This window comes from Aethalodelphis obliquidens, unplaced genomic scaffold, assembly GCF_003676395.1.
Source record: "Aethalodelphis obliquidens isolate GAN/ISIS:26980383/991018 unplaced genomic scaffold, ASM367639v1 scaffold108, whole genome shotgun sequence".
Lineage (NCBI taxonomy): Eukaryota > Metazoa > Chordata > Mammalia > Artiodactyla > Delphinidae > Aethalodelphis > Aethalodelphis obliquidens.
This window is the reverse complement of record NW_020838052.1, coordinates 1,709,647-1,727,005: the sequence shown is the minus strand read 5'-3', so window position 1 is coordinate 1,727,005 and position 17,359 is coordinate 1,709,647. Positions and strand designations below refer to the sequence as shown.

At 38.1% G+C, this 17,359-nt stretch overlaps 1 protein-coding gene across 11 annotated transcripts in view; it reads right to left on the bottom strand.

The window, feature by feature from the left end:
* The window catches only part of RRAGB (Ras related GTP binding B), a 50,884-nt gene that overhangs the window by 10,309 nt on the left and 23,216 nt on the right, over nucleotides 1-17,359 (bottom strand). For all 11 annotated transcript variants that reach the window (XR_003430757.1, XM_027096758.1, XM_027096756.1 and 8 more), the window contains 2 exons: nucleotides 3,809-4,031; nucleotides 1,024-1,119 (listed from right to left, as the gene is read on the bottom strand). Coding sequence is in view for 10 of the 11 variants with exons in the window: in XM_027096758.1 (XP_026952559.1) it covers nucleotides 1,024-1,119; nucleotides 3,809-4,031 (319 nt within the window). In the remaining variant the exon portion in view is untranslated. The remainder of the gene's footprint in view (nucleotides 1-1,023; nucleotides 1,120-3,808; nucleotides 4,032-17,359) is intronic.

The following is a 17,359-nucleotide window of genomic DNA, read 5'->3' as shown; positions in this document are numbered from 1 at the left end:
CCTGTTCTATGGGAATAAGGCTTTGAGAGAAATTCGGCCCAAATTAATCTAGAACAGTATTTCCTAGATAGGTATCTCAAAATGATCTGTTATTAGAGCGAGGCTGGGTCAACATATTGGGGAAAAAATGAATTAGTTAAAAAAATAAATCAGTGGCTATGTTTAAAGTCCAATTGTTTTTCTCCTTGGCAAATCAGGTTTCTGTGCTTTTGGTTGTAGATACTTGTCAGATGGAGTTGATACTGAGGCTGTAGCTACAAGTCACAGAGAAGGATGCTTTCCTTCCCAGACTTGTCAATGGATACCAGAAGCAGTCTGACCACAGGAGGACCCAAAAGGAGCCAGTCTTTCAAATCACTAAATCAGTGGGAGAAAGGGAGGAAGCAGGATAAGGAGCCTATGTACCAATAAGGTAATTTCAGTTTCATCCATAACACAGCTATTGTTTGTAACCTCTACAACTACTACAAGCAGTGTGGCATCCATTCCATCAATGGGAACAATCTCTCTGGTTGAAAGAATGCTAGTCTCTAATTTGGCATGAAAGTTGAAGCTATCATACTCTAGAAATAACATATCCCATTCTAAGACTCCCTTCTCCAATCTCTCCCCTAAATATTGTTCTTCTATTGCCATCCAAACTTAGGCAGACTAGCTTATATCCTGTAGAGGTACCTGAATATTAGATACAATTCCAGTCAGCACTGAGACCACAACAGGTCAAAATGGATGATGGTCAGTGAAACCTCTACTGTCATGAAGATCTGTATCAAATTAATCAGGACCAAACTGGGTTAATTCAGTGTGATCTGGTAGGTATGTCGACACAATCTAAGATCAAAACCAAAATTTCTTAAGGTTAAATTGGGTATTTTTCAAACAATTTATTGTAGATTATTTCTTCTTTTGGTTCAACACATCTAGATGGCTATGAAAGAGTTTAAAATCTTTTAGTTTTGATAATACCCTTCTAGCTTTTTTTTCATGCTCTTTAAATGAGAGAACTCAGGGAAACATACACACCTTATAGAGAGTTTCATCCCAGATAGATGTTCGGAAGCAAGAACATTCCAATGGGCGAGACAAACGCCTCAGATCTTCTTCTCGCTCTTTAAAAATCTGAAGTAAATAGACCAACATACTGATCAGCATATAACTAACAGCTCTCCTCTCTCACTGCAAGATCTGAGGTGTAATATTTTAGCATATTTTAAACAGGGGCATTTCGTTTTTCCTCAGGGGAATTTTTAAATGTGTACGTTACTTTACAGACTAGGATGGCAGAAATGATTTCAAGTCAGGTCTACAAAGTACAATGGCTACTAGAATTCTTAAGGACTGTGCTGCTTGTTTTGAGTACTCACTGAGAATACTATGCTGAAAAATAAAATTTACCGTACAGAGGAATCTTAATAAAATACATCTAACATTCCAAATAATCCAATCTGGGTCATTTTTAAGATATGCATACCAATATCAAGATTTTATAAATCAAAATACTTCAACTTTTTGTAGATATCTTACTCTCATACACACATGCATACACATATATTATTTCTGTATGGACTGTATTTATTTGGCTACATAGATATAACAACCCCTTACACACAAATATCTATTCTTCTTGGCTATGTATCTATCTATATATATGCCCATATATACATGGAAAAATATCTATTTATACAAATATAAACACATACACAGATATTTTCCAGGACTGGGTGGGCTTATAGTGAATGCACTGTTCACACTGTGATGGATAATTTTATGCAACAACTAGGTTAGGCCACAATACCCATTTGGTTAAACACCAATTTAGATGTTGCTATGAAGGTATTTTTTAGATGAGATTAATATTTAAGTCAGTGGATTTTTAGTAAAGCAGATCCCCCTCCATAATATGGGTAAGCTTTATATAACCAGTTGAAGGCCTTAAGAGAAAAAGACTGCCATTCCCCAGGAAGAGGGAATTCTGCCTTCCAGACTGCCTTCTGACTCAAGCTGCAACAAGGGTATCTAGCCTATCAGTCTGCCCTGCAGATTTCAGACTTGCCAGCCTCCACAATCATATGAGTCAATTCCTTAAAATTAATCAGTCTCTCTCTTATTCTCACTCTCTCTCTCTTTCTCTCTCTCTCTCCACACACACACACACACACACACACACACAAACACACACTTCTTATTGGTTCTGTTTCTCTGAGGAACCCTGACTAATACACACACATAGAGGGAAACACCTATCTTGCTTGAAACTGATATTCAGGGAAGCACCCTAGCCATTTTATTCCAAAACCTCCAAGTCTGAAAGTTTAATGAAATAGAGTATACTTTTCTTAATTAAGCTTAAAATCCCACAAAGAACATTAATGTATCTTTGGGGATATTTACATAAGCATTTAGAAAACAATATGTCGATCACTAAAAATGACAAGTAATTTAAAAATCCATAAGGAGGTCATTTATTGGAATGCTCTAAGTTTTTCTGTTGCAAATTGGGCCAGGGAAACAAAACAAAAAACAGTAATAACAAACCCCTCACAAGCTCAAGATCAAGCTACATAAAGAATTTTCTGCTGAATTAAAACAGAATTGATATTTAGTGAGAGGGAGAAGGAATTAAAAAGAATACTCAAAAGTCCTTTTCAGAGTCAAATACGGAACCCTGTCAAGTGGTTTCTGAAAGCCTGTAAGCTAACCTAGAAACACCAAAACATACTCAAATACTGGAACACTGAAGGCAATCCTGTAACTAATTACGGGAAAAAAAAGTATTCCTGCCCACAGTTATTACCAAAAAATTCTTAAGTTATAGGGGATCCTTAGACTCCTAGGTTCCAACCCAAAGAGGAACTGTATTCTTCTACATCACCAGTATATTCTAAAACTGCTTTCCTCAACTTTACCCTTGGAAATAGAGGATCTTCTCTTTCAGCTTAGACTTTAAAATCCAATCCTCTTATTTTATATGGAGCAAACTAAAGCTAGACTCTATTTGTGACTTGCCAGTCCTGGGGTATCATAGCTAGCTAGGGGTTTGCCCTTTCTACTGTGTCTTTTCTTGTTTAAATTTATGTGTACTAACTCCCATGCTAGAAAAGAAGATAAATATACCATATCAGTGCAATTATGAGGGCCTTGGCATTGTGCCTAACAGTATAGTTGGCATTTGAATTGGTGCATACCAGTTTTCTAGGTCAACCTAGTGACAGCTATGACCTTTCTTTATCTCACCCCTGGTGGGTCTTCTAGCCTTGAAAATAACTGCCTGCTCTGAAGGACAGTAAAACAGTGGTATCAAATATATTTTAAAAGTACATAAAGCTGCTTAGTGATAACACAGTCAGGATCCTTTCCTAAATTTGAAAATTATTTGCTAAATGAACATTATATTTCCCTTACCATGGAACATTTGTTTATAAGTGTTTTTTTGTTTGTTTTTGTTTTTGTTTTTTTTGCGGTACGCGGGCCTCTCACTGCTGTGGCCTCTCCCGTTGCAGAGCACAGGCTCCGGACGCGCAGGCTCAGCGGCCATGGCTCACAGGCCCAGCCGCTCCACGGCATGTGGGATCCTCCCGGACCAGGGCACGAACCCGCGTCCCCTGCATCGGCAGGCGGACTCTTAACCACTGCGCCACCAGGGAAGCCCTGTTTATAAGTGTTTTTAAAAACAAATGTCAACTTTAGTTTGAAAGCTTATGCTGAGATTTTTTTTTCCTAAAAAAGAATGGTACAAATTTACCTATATCTCTACAGAAGTCTACAAAGTATGTCAATTATTTGGTGCACCACCCATTCTATTTCTTACCAGGTCTCGTTGATCCTCCTGTACCAGATCCATTTTATGCACCAAGCAAAAGATTTTGGCATCTGGAGAATTCTGTAGAATGGCCTCCAGGCATGACTGGTAATAGTGCATGTCCTTTTCCAGTTCGCGGCTTTCCACATCAAAGACATAAATCAGAACCTCCACATTACGGAAGATGTTGTCTCGTTGGCTGGTGAAATAATTTTCCATGAAGGTGTCCTGTCTAGTAGGAAAAAAAATCTAGGTAATAAGCAAGTCATCACTTAATCACTCCTATTTACGATCTATTTTTGTTGGCTTAATCAGTGTGAAAGATAATCCTAAAGCTTCAAATTAAAGGGAAAATGATAGCAAATTAGGATGGCCTCACCTTCTTACTTCTTAAGCACATCTAGTGCCACCTTTTGCTCCTCTCCTTGTGTTCCAAATATACTTTGACCTTCCCTCAGTTCTAGTGGCCCATGGTCTATCCACTGAGGGGCCTTTACACATGCTTTTCACTCTGTCTCACATGCTATCCCCTTACTTTTATACATAATTAACTCCTACTTGTTCCACTGGATTTCAGTTCAATTCATACTTCCTCACAGAAACTATCCCTGACCTCACTGACTTGGGCAAATCTAGTCACCATAGGCAATTATACTAACACATTGGTTTTATTTTTAACACTCACCACAAGTGTGATATTATACATATTTGTGTGAGTTTTTAATTAATGGCATTCAATCCCCTAGATGGCAAGCTCCATGAAGGTAAGGACCATGTCTGTTACAGTTTGACATTGTTTCCCAGCTTTTAGCACAGAGCTTGCCACAGAGTAGTTGCTCAATGAATATTTACTGAATAAAAAACTAGTCAAACACTCTAAACTATATGAAAATGGCTCCAAGTTAACATTTTAGCAGAATGTTGCTCTTTGCTCCTTAGGCTGTGTGCTGCTTCCCAAGAAATTCTCAATTGCCAGCTGGATAGATGAATACAGTAGTGTTCTGTCCTAAACAAAAAAATCAAGGGGTGGCATCAACAACATGGTGGAATGAAAAGCTACCTCTGTCTCTCCCCTTCAATCTACAACCAGTAAAACATTCACAACTCAACAAAGGTACTTTTGTCCAACACACCAGGATGCTAGAGAATTCCACACACCTGTACATCTAAAGATGGATGGACTGGAACAGACAGAGGAGGCAGAACTGAAGGAACAGTAGAGGTAGTGCCTATAATCCTGGCCCTCTGGCCATGGCAGCTAAGCCTGTAGCCCCAGAGAACCTGGTAGCAGCAGAGCAGACAGCACACACAACACCAGCCTCCTGGCTGCAGTGGCACCCATGGCCACATCTAACTGTACATCTGTGGGAATGGGGCCTGCGGCCCTGTCCCTCCAGCCACTGAGGTGCCCAAGTCTCCCGTTCCTATGCTCTCCCACCAGCAGTGGCAGAGCCTAAGAACCTTAGAAAACCAGATAGGGAAGAGGCACTGGTATGACCCTGGCTTCCCCCACCCCTTCCCCCTGCGGTGCCTGAGCCTGTGAGCCTGTGACTCAGAGGATCCTGGAAGCAAGGGAAGAACCCACCATCCAGGTGAACCAGGCAGCTTCTGCCAGTGACAAAGGCAGAAGCAAGGTGCCAATGACCAAGAAAACACCAGAAGTGATCATGAGAGTTGGGACAGGGGGCACACCTCTGACAGAGGCAGCTCAGGTAAGAGAAACCAAAAACTTGTGCTATAGTACCACCTATGGAAAAAGAAAAGACCCCTAATTTCTAACTTGTCTCACTTCACATGCTCTGGCAGAAGGAAGTACCATGAAGAAGCACAGTAACACCGCACCACAAAAAGAAAATGACAATTCTCCAGAAACCAAAGTTAAAGTCACATAATAATGTGATCTGATAGAGAATTTAAAATAGCTGTCATGAAGAAATTCAACAAGCTACATGAAAACTCAGAAAGGCACATCAATTAGCTCAAGAATAAAATTAATAAACAGGAATGCTTTACCAAAAAGGTTGAAACTAAAAAAAAGAACTAAAATTCTGGAGCTGAAAAACTCAATAAATGAGATAAAGAATGCATTAAAAAGCACTGGAAATAAGGCAGACCATATGGAAGAATCAGTGAGTGTGAAGACAGAAATCTAGAAAAGATACAAGTAGAAGAGGAAAGAAAAATAAGATGCAAAAAAATGAGGAAATTCTACAAGAACTATCTGACTCTTAAGTAGGGCAACATTAGGATAATGGACATCACCGAAAGAGAAAAGAGGGAGAAGGGAGCAGAGAGTTTATTTAAACAAATAATAGCTGAGAATTTCCTAAACTGTGGAAGGAACTGGATAGACAACTCCATGAAGCTAAAAGAACACGTAATTACCTCAACGCAAAAAGACCTTCTCCAAGACACATATTAAAACTGCCAAAAGTCTATGACAAACAATTTTGTAGGCAGCCAGGGAGAAAAAAATGGTAAACTACAAAGGAACCTAAATTAGGCTATCAGCAGATTTCTAAGCAGAAACTCTATAGGTCAGGTGGGAATGGAATGACATTATCAAAATACTAAAAGATAAAAGTTGTCACCCAAGAATACTGTATCCACCAAAGTTATCATTCAGATATGAAGGAGAAGTAAAGACTTTCACAGACAAACAAAAACTGAGGGAGTTCATCAACACTAGACCTGCCTTACAAGAGATGTTGAACAGAGGTCGTACACCAGAAACAAAGACAAAAGTACACAAAACTTGGAGAAAGGTGATAGACAGAAAGAATCAGAAAATTGCAACTATTTATCAGAAAAGGTTCTTAAACTCTTTATTACAGTATAAAGATTAAAAAAGGGAGAAAATGCAGAAAAAATAACTATAGCTATTTCAATTTGGTAACAAACTTACAATGTAAAAAGGGAACGTTTGAGACAACAAAAACACAAAAGGGGAAGAGGAAAACCATACAGTTAAATGAAGATAAGATGCTATCAGCAGAAAAAACTATTTATCTATGTGACATTTGATACAAACTTCATGTTAAGTACAAAACATAAATCTAGAACGGAGATACAAAACAAAATGAGGAAACTGAGAAAAATACCATAGAAAACCACCAAACAAAAATGGAAGACAAAAACGCAAGGAAAAAGAAACAATGAGCCCGTCCTTATGAAAGGGAAGTTGGAGACTGAGTTGGTCACCACATTGGGACACTCCTGGCAGGGAAGCAGCACAGAAATGACCATGTGGCTGACAGGGTCTTGGTGTTCCACCTGGGTGTTAGGCCTGAGACTCAGAGGTGGGAGAGCCAAGTCTAGGACATTGGACCACCAGAGACCTCCCAGCCCAATTTAATATCAAATGGTGAAAGCTCTCACAGAGATCTCCATCTCAACGCAAAGACCCAGCTCCACTGAACAACCAGCAAAATACAGTGCTGGACACCCTATGCTAAACAACAAGCAAGTCAGGAAAACAAACACAGCCATTAGCAGAGAGGCTGCCTAAAATCATACAAAGTTCACAGACAACCCAAACCACACCACTGAGCATGGCCCTGCCCAGCAGAAAGACAAGATCCAGTCCCACCCACGAGAACACAGGTACCGGTCCCCTCCACCAGGAAGCCTACAGAAGCCACTGAACCAACCTCACCCACTGGGGGCAGACACCAAAAACAACGGGAACTACGAACAGGCAACCTGCAAAAAGGAGACCCCAAACACAGTAAGTTAAAAAAAGAAAAGAAAAGACAGAGAAAAATGCATGAGATGAAGGAGCAATGTAAAAACAAACCAGACCAAACAAATGAAGAGGAAATAAGCAGTCTACATGAAAAACAATTCAAAGTAATGAGAGTAAAGATGATCCAAAACCTTGGAAACAGAAGGGAGAAAATACAAAAAACCTTTCACAAGGACCTAGAAGAATTAAAGAGCAAACAAACAATGATGAACAACAACACAATGAATGAAATTAAAAATTCTTTAGAAGGAATAAACAGCAGAATAACTGAGGCAGAAGAATGGATAAGTGACCTGGAAGATAAAATAGTGGAAATAACTGCCACAGAGCAGAATAAAGAAAAAAAAATGAAAAGAATTGAGGACAGGCTCACAGACCTCTGAGACAACATTAAACACATGAACATTCGAATTATAGGAGTCCCAGAAGAAGAGAAAAAGTAAGGGTCTAAGAAAATATTTGAAGGGATTATAGTTGAAAACTTCTCTAACATGGGAAAAGAAATAGTCAATCAAGTACAGGAAGCACAGAGAATCCCATACAGGATAAATCCAAGGAGAAACATGCAAAGAAACATATTAATCAAACTATCAAAAATTAAATACAAAGAAAAAATGCTAAAAGCAGCAAGGGTAAAGCCACAAATAATAATACAACGGAATACCCATAAGGTTAACAGCTGATCTTTCAGCAGAAACTCTGCAAGCCAGAAGGGAGTGGTAGGACATATTTAAAGTGATGAAAGGGAAAAACCTACAACCAAGATTACTCTACACAGTAAGGAACTCATTCAGATTCAATGGAGAAATTAAAATCTTTACTGATAAGCAAAAGCTAAGGGAATTCAACACCACCGAAACAGCTTTACAACACATGCTAAAGGAACTTCTCTAGGCAGGAAAGACAAGAGAAGGAAAAGCCCTACAATAACAAACCCAAAACAATTAAGAAAATGGTAATAGGAACATACATATCAATAGCTACCTTAAATGTAAATGGATTCAATGCTCCAACCAAAACACAGAGACTGGCTGAAGGGATTCAAAAACAAGACCCGTATATACGCTACCTACAAGAGACCCACTTCAGACCAAGGGACACATAAAGACTGAAACTGAAGGGGTGGAAAAAGATATTCCACGCAAATGGAAATCAAAAGAAAGCTGGAGGAAGAATTCTCATGTCAGACAAAATACAGACAAGAGACAGACAAGAAGGACAAGAGACAAGAATACAGACAAGAGACAAAGAAGGACACTACATGATGATCAAGGGATCAATCCAAGAAGAAGAGAAAACAACTGTAAATATTTATGTACCCAACATAAGAGCACCTCAATACAAAAGGCAAATACTAACAGGCATAGAAGGGGAAATTGACAGTAACACAACAATAGTAGGGGACTTTAACACCACACTTTCACCAATGAACAGATCATCCAAAATGAAAATAAATTAGGAAACACAAGCCTTAAATGACACATTAGATAAGATGGACTTAATTGATATTTATAGGACACTCCATCGAAAAACAACAGAATATTTTGTTCTCAAGTGCTCATGGAACATTCTCCAGGATAGATTCATATCTTCGGAAAAATCAAGCATTGGTAAATATAAAAAAATTGAAACCGTGTCAAGTATCTTTTCCAACCACAATGCTATGAGACTAGGTTTCAATTACAGTAAAAAAAAGAAACTAAAAAATACAAACACATGGAGGCTAAACAATACACTACTTCATAACCAAGAAATCACTGAAAAAAATCAAAGAGGAAATCAAAAAATACCTAGAAACAAATGACAATGAAAACATAATGACTCAAAACCTATGGGATGCAGCAAAAGCAGTTTTAAGAGGGAAGATTATAGCAATACAACCCTACCTCAAGAAACAAGAAACATCTCAAATAGAGAACCTAATGTTACACCTAAAGCAATTAGAGAAAGAAGAACACAAAAATCCCAAAGTGAGCAGAAGGAAAGAAATCATAAAGATCAGCTCAGAAATAAATGAAAAAGAAATGAAGGAAACGATAGCAAAGATCAATAAAACTAAAGGCTGGTTCGTTGAGAAGATAAACAAAATTGATAAACCGTTAGCCAGACTCATCACGGAAAAAAGGGAGAAGACACAAATCAACAAGATTAGAAATGAAAAAGAAGTAACATCTGACACTGCAGAAAGACAAAGGATCATGATTGATTACTACAAGCAACTATATGCCAATAAAATGGAGAACCTGGAAGAAATGGACAAATTCTTAGAAATGCACAACCTTTCAAGATGGAACCAGGAAGAAATAGAAAATATAAACAGACTAATCACAAGCACTGAAATTGAAACTGTGATTAAAAATCTTCCAACAAACAAAAGTCCAGGACCAGATGGCTTCACAGGTGAATTCTACCAAACATTTAGAGAAGACCTAACACCTAACCTTCTCAAATGCTTCCAAAATATAGCAGAGGGAGGAATACTCCCAAACTCATTCTACGAGGCCACCATCACCCTGATACCAAAACCAGACAAAGATGTCACAAAAAAAGAAAACTACAGGCCAATATCACCGATGAACATAAATGCAAAAATTCCCAACAAAATACTAGCAAACAGAATCCAACAGCACATTAAAGGACCATACACCATAATCAAGTGGGGTTTATCCCAGGAATGCAAGGATTCTTCAATATACGCAAATCAATCAACGTGATACACCATATTACCAAATTGAAGGAGAAAAACCATATGATAATCTCAAAAGATGCAGAAAAAGCTTTCAACAAAATTCAACACCCATATATTATAAAAGCTCTCCAGAAAGCAGGCATAGAGGGAACTTACCTCAACATAATAAAGGCCATATATGACAAACCCACAGCCAACATTGTTCTCAATGGTGAACAACTGAAACCATTTCCTCTAAGGTCAGCAGCAAGACAAGGCTGCCCACCTGCACCACTACTATTCAACATTGTTTTGGAAGTTTTAGCCACGGCAATCAGAGAAGAAAAGGAAATAAAAGGAATCCAAATCAGAAAAGAATAAATAAAACTTCCACTGTTTGCAGATGGCATGATACTATACATAGAGAATACTAAAGATGCTACCAGAAAACTGCTGGACCTCATCAATGAATTTGGCCAAGTTGCAGGATGCAAAATTAATGCACTGAAATCTCTGGCATTCCTATACACTAAGAACGAAAAATCTTAAAGAGAAATTACAAAAATACTCCCATTTACCACTGCAACAAGAAGAATAAAATACCTAGGAATAAACCTATCTAAGGAGACAAAAGACCTGTATGCAAAAAACTATAAGACACTGATGAAAGAAATTAAAGATGATACAAAGAGATGGAGAGATATACCATGTTCTTGGATTGGAAGAATCAACACTGTGAAAATGAGTTTACTACCCAAAGCAATCTACAATTCAATGCAATCTCTATCAAACTACCAATGGCATCTTTCACAGAGTTAGAACAAAAAATTTCACAATTTGTATGGAAACACAAAAGACCCTGAAGAGCCAAAGTACTCTTGAGAAAGAAAACCAGAGCTGGAGGAATCAGGCTCCCTAGCTTCAGACTATACTACCAAGCTACAGTAATCAAGACAGTATGGTACTGGCACAAAAACAGAAATACTGATCAATGGAACAGGACAGAAAGCCCAGAGATAAACCCACACACATATGGTCACCTTATCTTTGATAAGGGAGTCACGAATATACAGTGGAGAAAACACAGTCTCTTCAATACGTGGTGCTGGGAAAACTGGACAGCTACATGTAAAAGAATGAAATTAGAACACTCCCTAACACCAAACACAAAAGTAGACTCAAAATGGATTAAAGACCTAAATGTAAGGCCAGACACTATAAAACTCTTAGAGGAAAACATAGGCAGAATACTCTATGGCATAAAACACAGCAAGATCCTTTTTGACCCACCTCCTAGAGAAGTGGAAGTAAAAACAAAAATAAACAAATGAGACCTAATGAAACTTAAAAGCTTTTGCACATCAAATGAAACCATAAAGAAGATGAAAAGACAATACTCCGAATGGGAGAAAATATTTGCAAACAAAGCAGCTGACAAAGGTTTAACCTCCAAAATACAGAAGTAGCGCATGCAGCTCAACATCGAAAAAACACACAACCAAATGCAAAAATGGGCAGAAGACCTAAATAGACATTTCTCCAAAGAAGATATACAGACTGCCAACAAACACATGGAAGGATGCTCTAAATCACTAATCATTAGAGAAATGCAAATCAAAACCACAATGAGGTATCATGTCATATGCATCAGAATGGCCAACATCAAAAAATCTACAAACAGTAAATGCTGGCAAGGGTGTGGAGAAAAGGGAATCCTCTTGCACTTGTGGTGGGAATGTAAATTAACACAGCCACTATGGTGAACAGTATGGACGTTCCTTAAAAAGCTAAAAATAGAACTACCATATGACCCAGCAATACCACTACTGGGCATATACGGAGAAAACCATAATTCAAAAAGAGACGTACCACAATGTTTACTGCAGCACTATTTACAATAGTCAGGACATGGAAGCAACCTAAGTGTCCATCAACAGATTAACGGCTAGAGTAGATGTGGCATATATATACAATGGAATATTACTCAGCCATAAAAAGAAATGAAACTGAGTTATTTTTAGTGAGCTGGATGGACCTAGTCTGTCATACAGAGTGAAGTCAGAAAGAGAAAAACAAATACCATACGCTAACACATATATATGGGATCTTAAAAAAATGGTTCTGATGAACCTAGGGGCAGGACAGGAATAAAGACGCAGACGTAGAGAATGGACTTGAGGACATGGGGAGGGTGATGGGTAAGCTGGAACGAAGTGAGCGAGTAGCACTGACATATATACACTATCAAATCTTGTACAGCAGAAATTAACACAACATTGTAAAGCAATTATACTCCAATAAAGATGTTAGAAAAAGGAAACAATGATAATATAGAGCAAGCAGAAATCAGAAGATAAAATGGCAGTACTAAGTACTCATCCATTAATAACCACCCAAAATGTAAATGAACTGAATTCACCAATCAAAAGACACAGAATAGCTGGAGAGGTTATAAAACAATACTCAACTCTGTGCTGCCTCCATGAGATTCACCTCAGCTCTATAGGCTAAAAGTAAACAGACAGAAGGTGACTGTCTAAGCAAATGTCAGTGAAAAGAAAGTGGGTGTAGCCATACTCATATCACACAAAATGGACTTCAAGCCGAAAAAGGGTAGTAAGAGATAAAAATGATATAACAGTGATTAATATGGGAGCACCAAAATATATAAAGCAATTATTAACAGAAGAAAACAAATTGACAGCAATGTGATAATAGCAGGGAAATTTAACACCAATACCCCACTTACATCAATGGACAGATCATCCAGACAGATGGCCTTAAATGAAGAAAACACTGGCCTTAAATGAAATATCAGACCAGATGGATTTGATAGATTTGTACAGAACATTCCATCCAAATGCAGCAGAATACAACTTTTTCTGCACATGGAACTTTCTGAGAGATAGACCATATGTTGTAACACAAAACAAGGCTCAATAAATTTAAGAAGACTGAAATCATATCAAGCATCTTTTCTGACAATGGTATGAAACAAATCAACCACAAGAATAAAGCTGGAAAAATAACAAATATGTGGAGACTGAACAACATGTTACTGAACAATATTGGGTCAATGAAGAAATCAAAGGAGAAATCAAAAACTACCTGAAGACAAATGAAAATATGACATATCAAAATCTATGTGATCCAGCAAAGTGGCACAAATAGGGAAGTTTATAGTAATACAGGTCTACCTCAAGAAACAAGAAAAATCTCAAATAAATAACTTTATACCTAAAGGAACTAGAAAAAGAAGAACAAAGCCCAAGATCAGTAAAAGAAAGTAAATAACAAAGATCAGAGCAGATATAAATGAAATAGAGACTAAAAGGACTAGAGAAAAGGTCAATGAAATTAACAGTGGGTTCTTTTGAAGAATAAAAAAACCTGACAAACCATTAGCTAGACTCACAAAGAAGAAAAGAGAGAAAATCCTGATTAAAAAATCAGAAACAAAAGAGAAGAGTAACAAAAGATACCACAGAAATACAAAGGATTATAAGAGAATACTATGAACAGCTATATTCCAACAAATTGGACAACCTAGAAGAAATGGACAAATTCTTAGAATCATACAACCTTCTATGACAGAACCATGAAGAAATAGTTTGAATAGACTGATCACTAGTAAAGAGATTAAAACAGTAATCAAAAAGCTACCAAAAAACAAAAGTCCAGGACCACATGGTTTCACAGATGAATTCTACCAAACATTCAAGGAAGATTTAATACCTATCCTTCCCAAACTACTCCAAAAAACTGAAGAGAAGGGAACACTTCCTAACTCATTTTATGAGGCCTACATTACCATGATACCAAAACCAGACAAAGCCAACACACACAAAAAGAAAATTACAAGCCAATATCTCTGATGCACATAGATGCAAAAATCCTCAATAAAATAAGAGCAAACCAAATACAATGCATTAAAAGCATCATGCACCATGATCTGGTGGGATTTATTCCAGTTATACAAGGATGGTTCAACACCTGCAAATCAAGCCATGTGATATATCACATTAACAAAATAAAGTATAAAAATCATGATTATCTGAGTAATTGCAGAAAAATCATTTGACAAGATTCAACACACATTTATGATAAAACTCTCAATAAAGTAGTTATAAAAAGAATGTACCTCAACATAATAAAGGCCATATATGAAAAACCCAGAGCTAACATCATACTCAATGGTGAAAAACTGAAAGCTATTCCTCTAAAATCAGGAACAAGACAAGAATGCCCACCCTAGCCACTTTTATTCAACATAGTATTGGAAGTCCTAGTCAGAGCAATTAGGCAAGAAAAGGAAATAAAAGACATCCAAATTGGAAAGAAAGAAGTAAAACTGTTACTATTTGTAGATGACATGATTTTATATATAGAAAATCCTGAAGTCTCCACCAAAAAAAACTATTAGAAATAAGAAACAAAGACATTAAATTTGCAGGATATGAAATCAATATACAAAAATCTGTTGTATTTCTATACACCAATAATGAGCTAGTAGAAAGAGAGATTAAGTAAACAATACCATTTGTAATTGTGACAAAAATAATAAAATACCTAGGAATAAATTTAACCAAGGAAGTAAAAAAGAACTGTACACTGAAATCTATAAACCAATGATGAAAGGAATTGAAGAAACAAATAAATGAGAAGATATTCTCTGCTCTTGGATTCGAAGAATTAGTATCGTTAAAATGTCTCTATTACCCAAAGCAACATAAAAACTGAATGCAATCCCTATCAAAATTCTAACAACATTTTTCACAGAAATACATCAAATAATCCTAAAATTTGAAATTTTTATGGAAACATAGAAGATCCCAAACAGACAAAGCAATCCTGAAAAAAAGAACAAAGCTGGAGGTACATCACTCCCTGATTTCAAAATATACTACAAAGCCACAGTAATCAAAACTGAATGGTATTGGCAGAAAAACACACACAGAGCAAGGAGCAGAATTGAGAGCCTAGAAATAAACCCATGCATATATGGACAATTAATTTACAACAAAGGAGCAAGAACACACAGTGGAGAAAGAATAGTCTCTTCAATAAATGGTGTTGGAAAAAATGAAGAGTGACATGCAAAAACGTGAAACTAGACCAATATCACACCATACAGAAAAAATAACTGAAAATGGTTTAAGGACTTCAACACAAGATTTGAAACCATAAAACTCCTAGAAGAAAACATAGGCAGTATGGTCTTTGATATCAGTCTTAGCAATGTCTTTCTAGATATGTCTCCTCAGACAAAGGAAACAAAAGCAAAAATAAACAAATGGGACTACATCAAAATAAAAAGCTTCTGCATAGCAAAAGAAACCGTCAATAGAACAAAAAGGCAACTTACTGAATGGAAAAAGGTATTTGAAAATCATATATCTGATAAGCAGTCAATATCCAAAATACATAAAGAATTCATACAAACTCATCAACAACAAAACAAGCAACCTGATTAAAAAATGGGAAGAGCAGGGCTTCCCTGGTGGCACAGTGGTTGAGAGTCCACCTGCCGATGCAGGGGACATGGGTTTGTGCCCCGGTCTGGGAAGATCCCACATGCCGCGGAGTGGCTAGGCATATGAGCCATGGCCGCTGAGCCTGCGCATCCGAAGCCTGTGCTCCACAACAGGAGAGGCCACAACAGTGAGAGGCCCACGTACCAAAAAAAAAAAAAAAAAAAAAAACTGGGAAGAGCAGCTAAATAGAAATTTTCCCAAAGATATACAGATGGCCAACAGGCACATGAAAAGTATGGAAATGTAAATCTAAACCACAATAATATACCGACTTACGCCACTTAGATTGCCTATTATCAAAAAGGCAAGAAATAACAAGTGTAGAAACAACAAGTGTAGAAAGGGGAACCTTCATATGTTGTTTGTGGGAATGTAAATTGGTGCAGCGACTATGGAAGAAATATGGAGAGTCCTCAAAAATAAAAATTATGGACTTCCCTGGTGGTGCAGTGGTGAGGAATCTGCCTGCTAATGGAGGGGACACAGGTTTGATCCCTGGTACAGGAAGATCCCACATGTCATGGAGCAACTAAGCTCATGTGCCACAACTACTGAGCCTGCACTCTAGAGCCTGTGAGCCACAACTACTGAAGACCTCATGCCTAGAGCCCATGTTCCGCAACAAGAGAAGCTACAGGAACGAGAAGCCTATGGATCACAAAGAAGAGTAGCCCCCACTTGATGCAACTAGAGAAAGCCCGTGTGCAGCAACAAAGCTGAAAAAAAATACATAAATAAAATGTAAAAATACATCAAGAATAGAACTACCATATGATCCAGCTATCCCACTTCCAGGTATTTATCCAAAGAATATGAAAACACTAATTTGAAAAGATACATGCACCCCTATGTTCACTGCGGCATTATTTATAATAGCCAAGATATGGAAACCACCTAAGTGCCCATCAAGAGATGAACGGATGAAAAAGATACGGTATCGGAGGAGGAGCTTCAAGATGGCAGAAGAGTGAGATGCGGAGATCACCTTCCTTCCCACAAATACATCAAAAATACATCTACATGTGGAACAACTCCTACAGAACACCTACTGAACTCTGGCAGAAGACCTCAGACCTCCCCAAAGGCAAGAAACTCCCCATGTAACTGGGTAGGGCAAAAAAAAAAAAAAAAAAAAGAAACAACAGACAAAAGAATAAAGATGGGACCTGCACCAATGGGAGGGAGCTGTGAAGGAGGAAAGGTTTCCACACACTAGGAAGCCCCTTCGTGGGCGGAGACTGCGGGGAGCAGAGGGAGGAAGCTTTGGAGCCACAGAGGACAGCGCAGAAACAGGGGTGCGAAGGGCAAAGTGGAGAGATCCCGCACAGAGGATCGGTGCTGACCAGCACTCAGCAGCCCGAGAGGCTTGCCTGCTCACCCGCCCCAGCGGGTGAGGGCTGGGAGCTGAGGCTTGGGCTTCAGAGCTCAGGACCCAGGGAGAGGACTCAGGTTGGCTGCATGAACAGAGCCTGAAGGGGCTAGTGCGCCACAGCTAGCCGGGAGGGAGTCCAGGAAAAAGTCTGGAGCTGCCAAAGAGGGAAGAGACTTTTTCTTGCCTCTTTGTTTCCTGGTGCACAAGGAGAGGGGATTAAGAGTGCTGTTTAAAGGAGCTC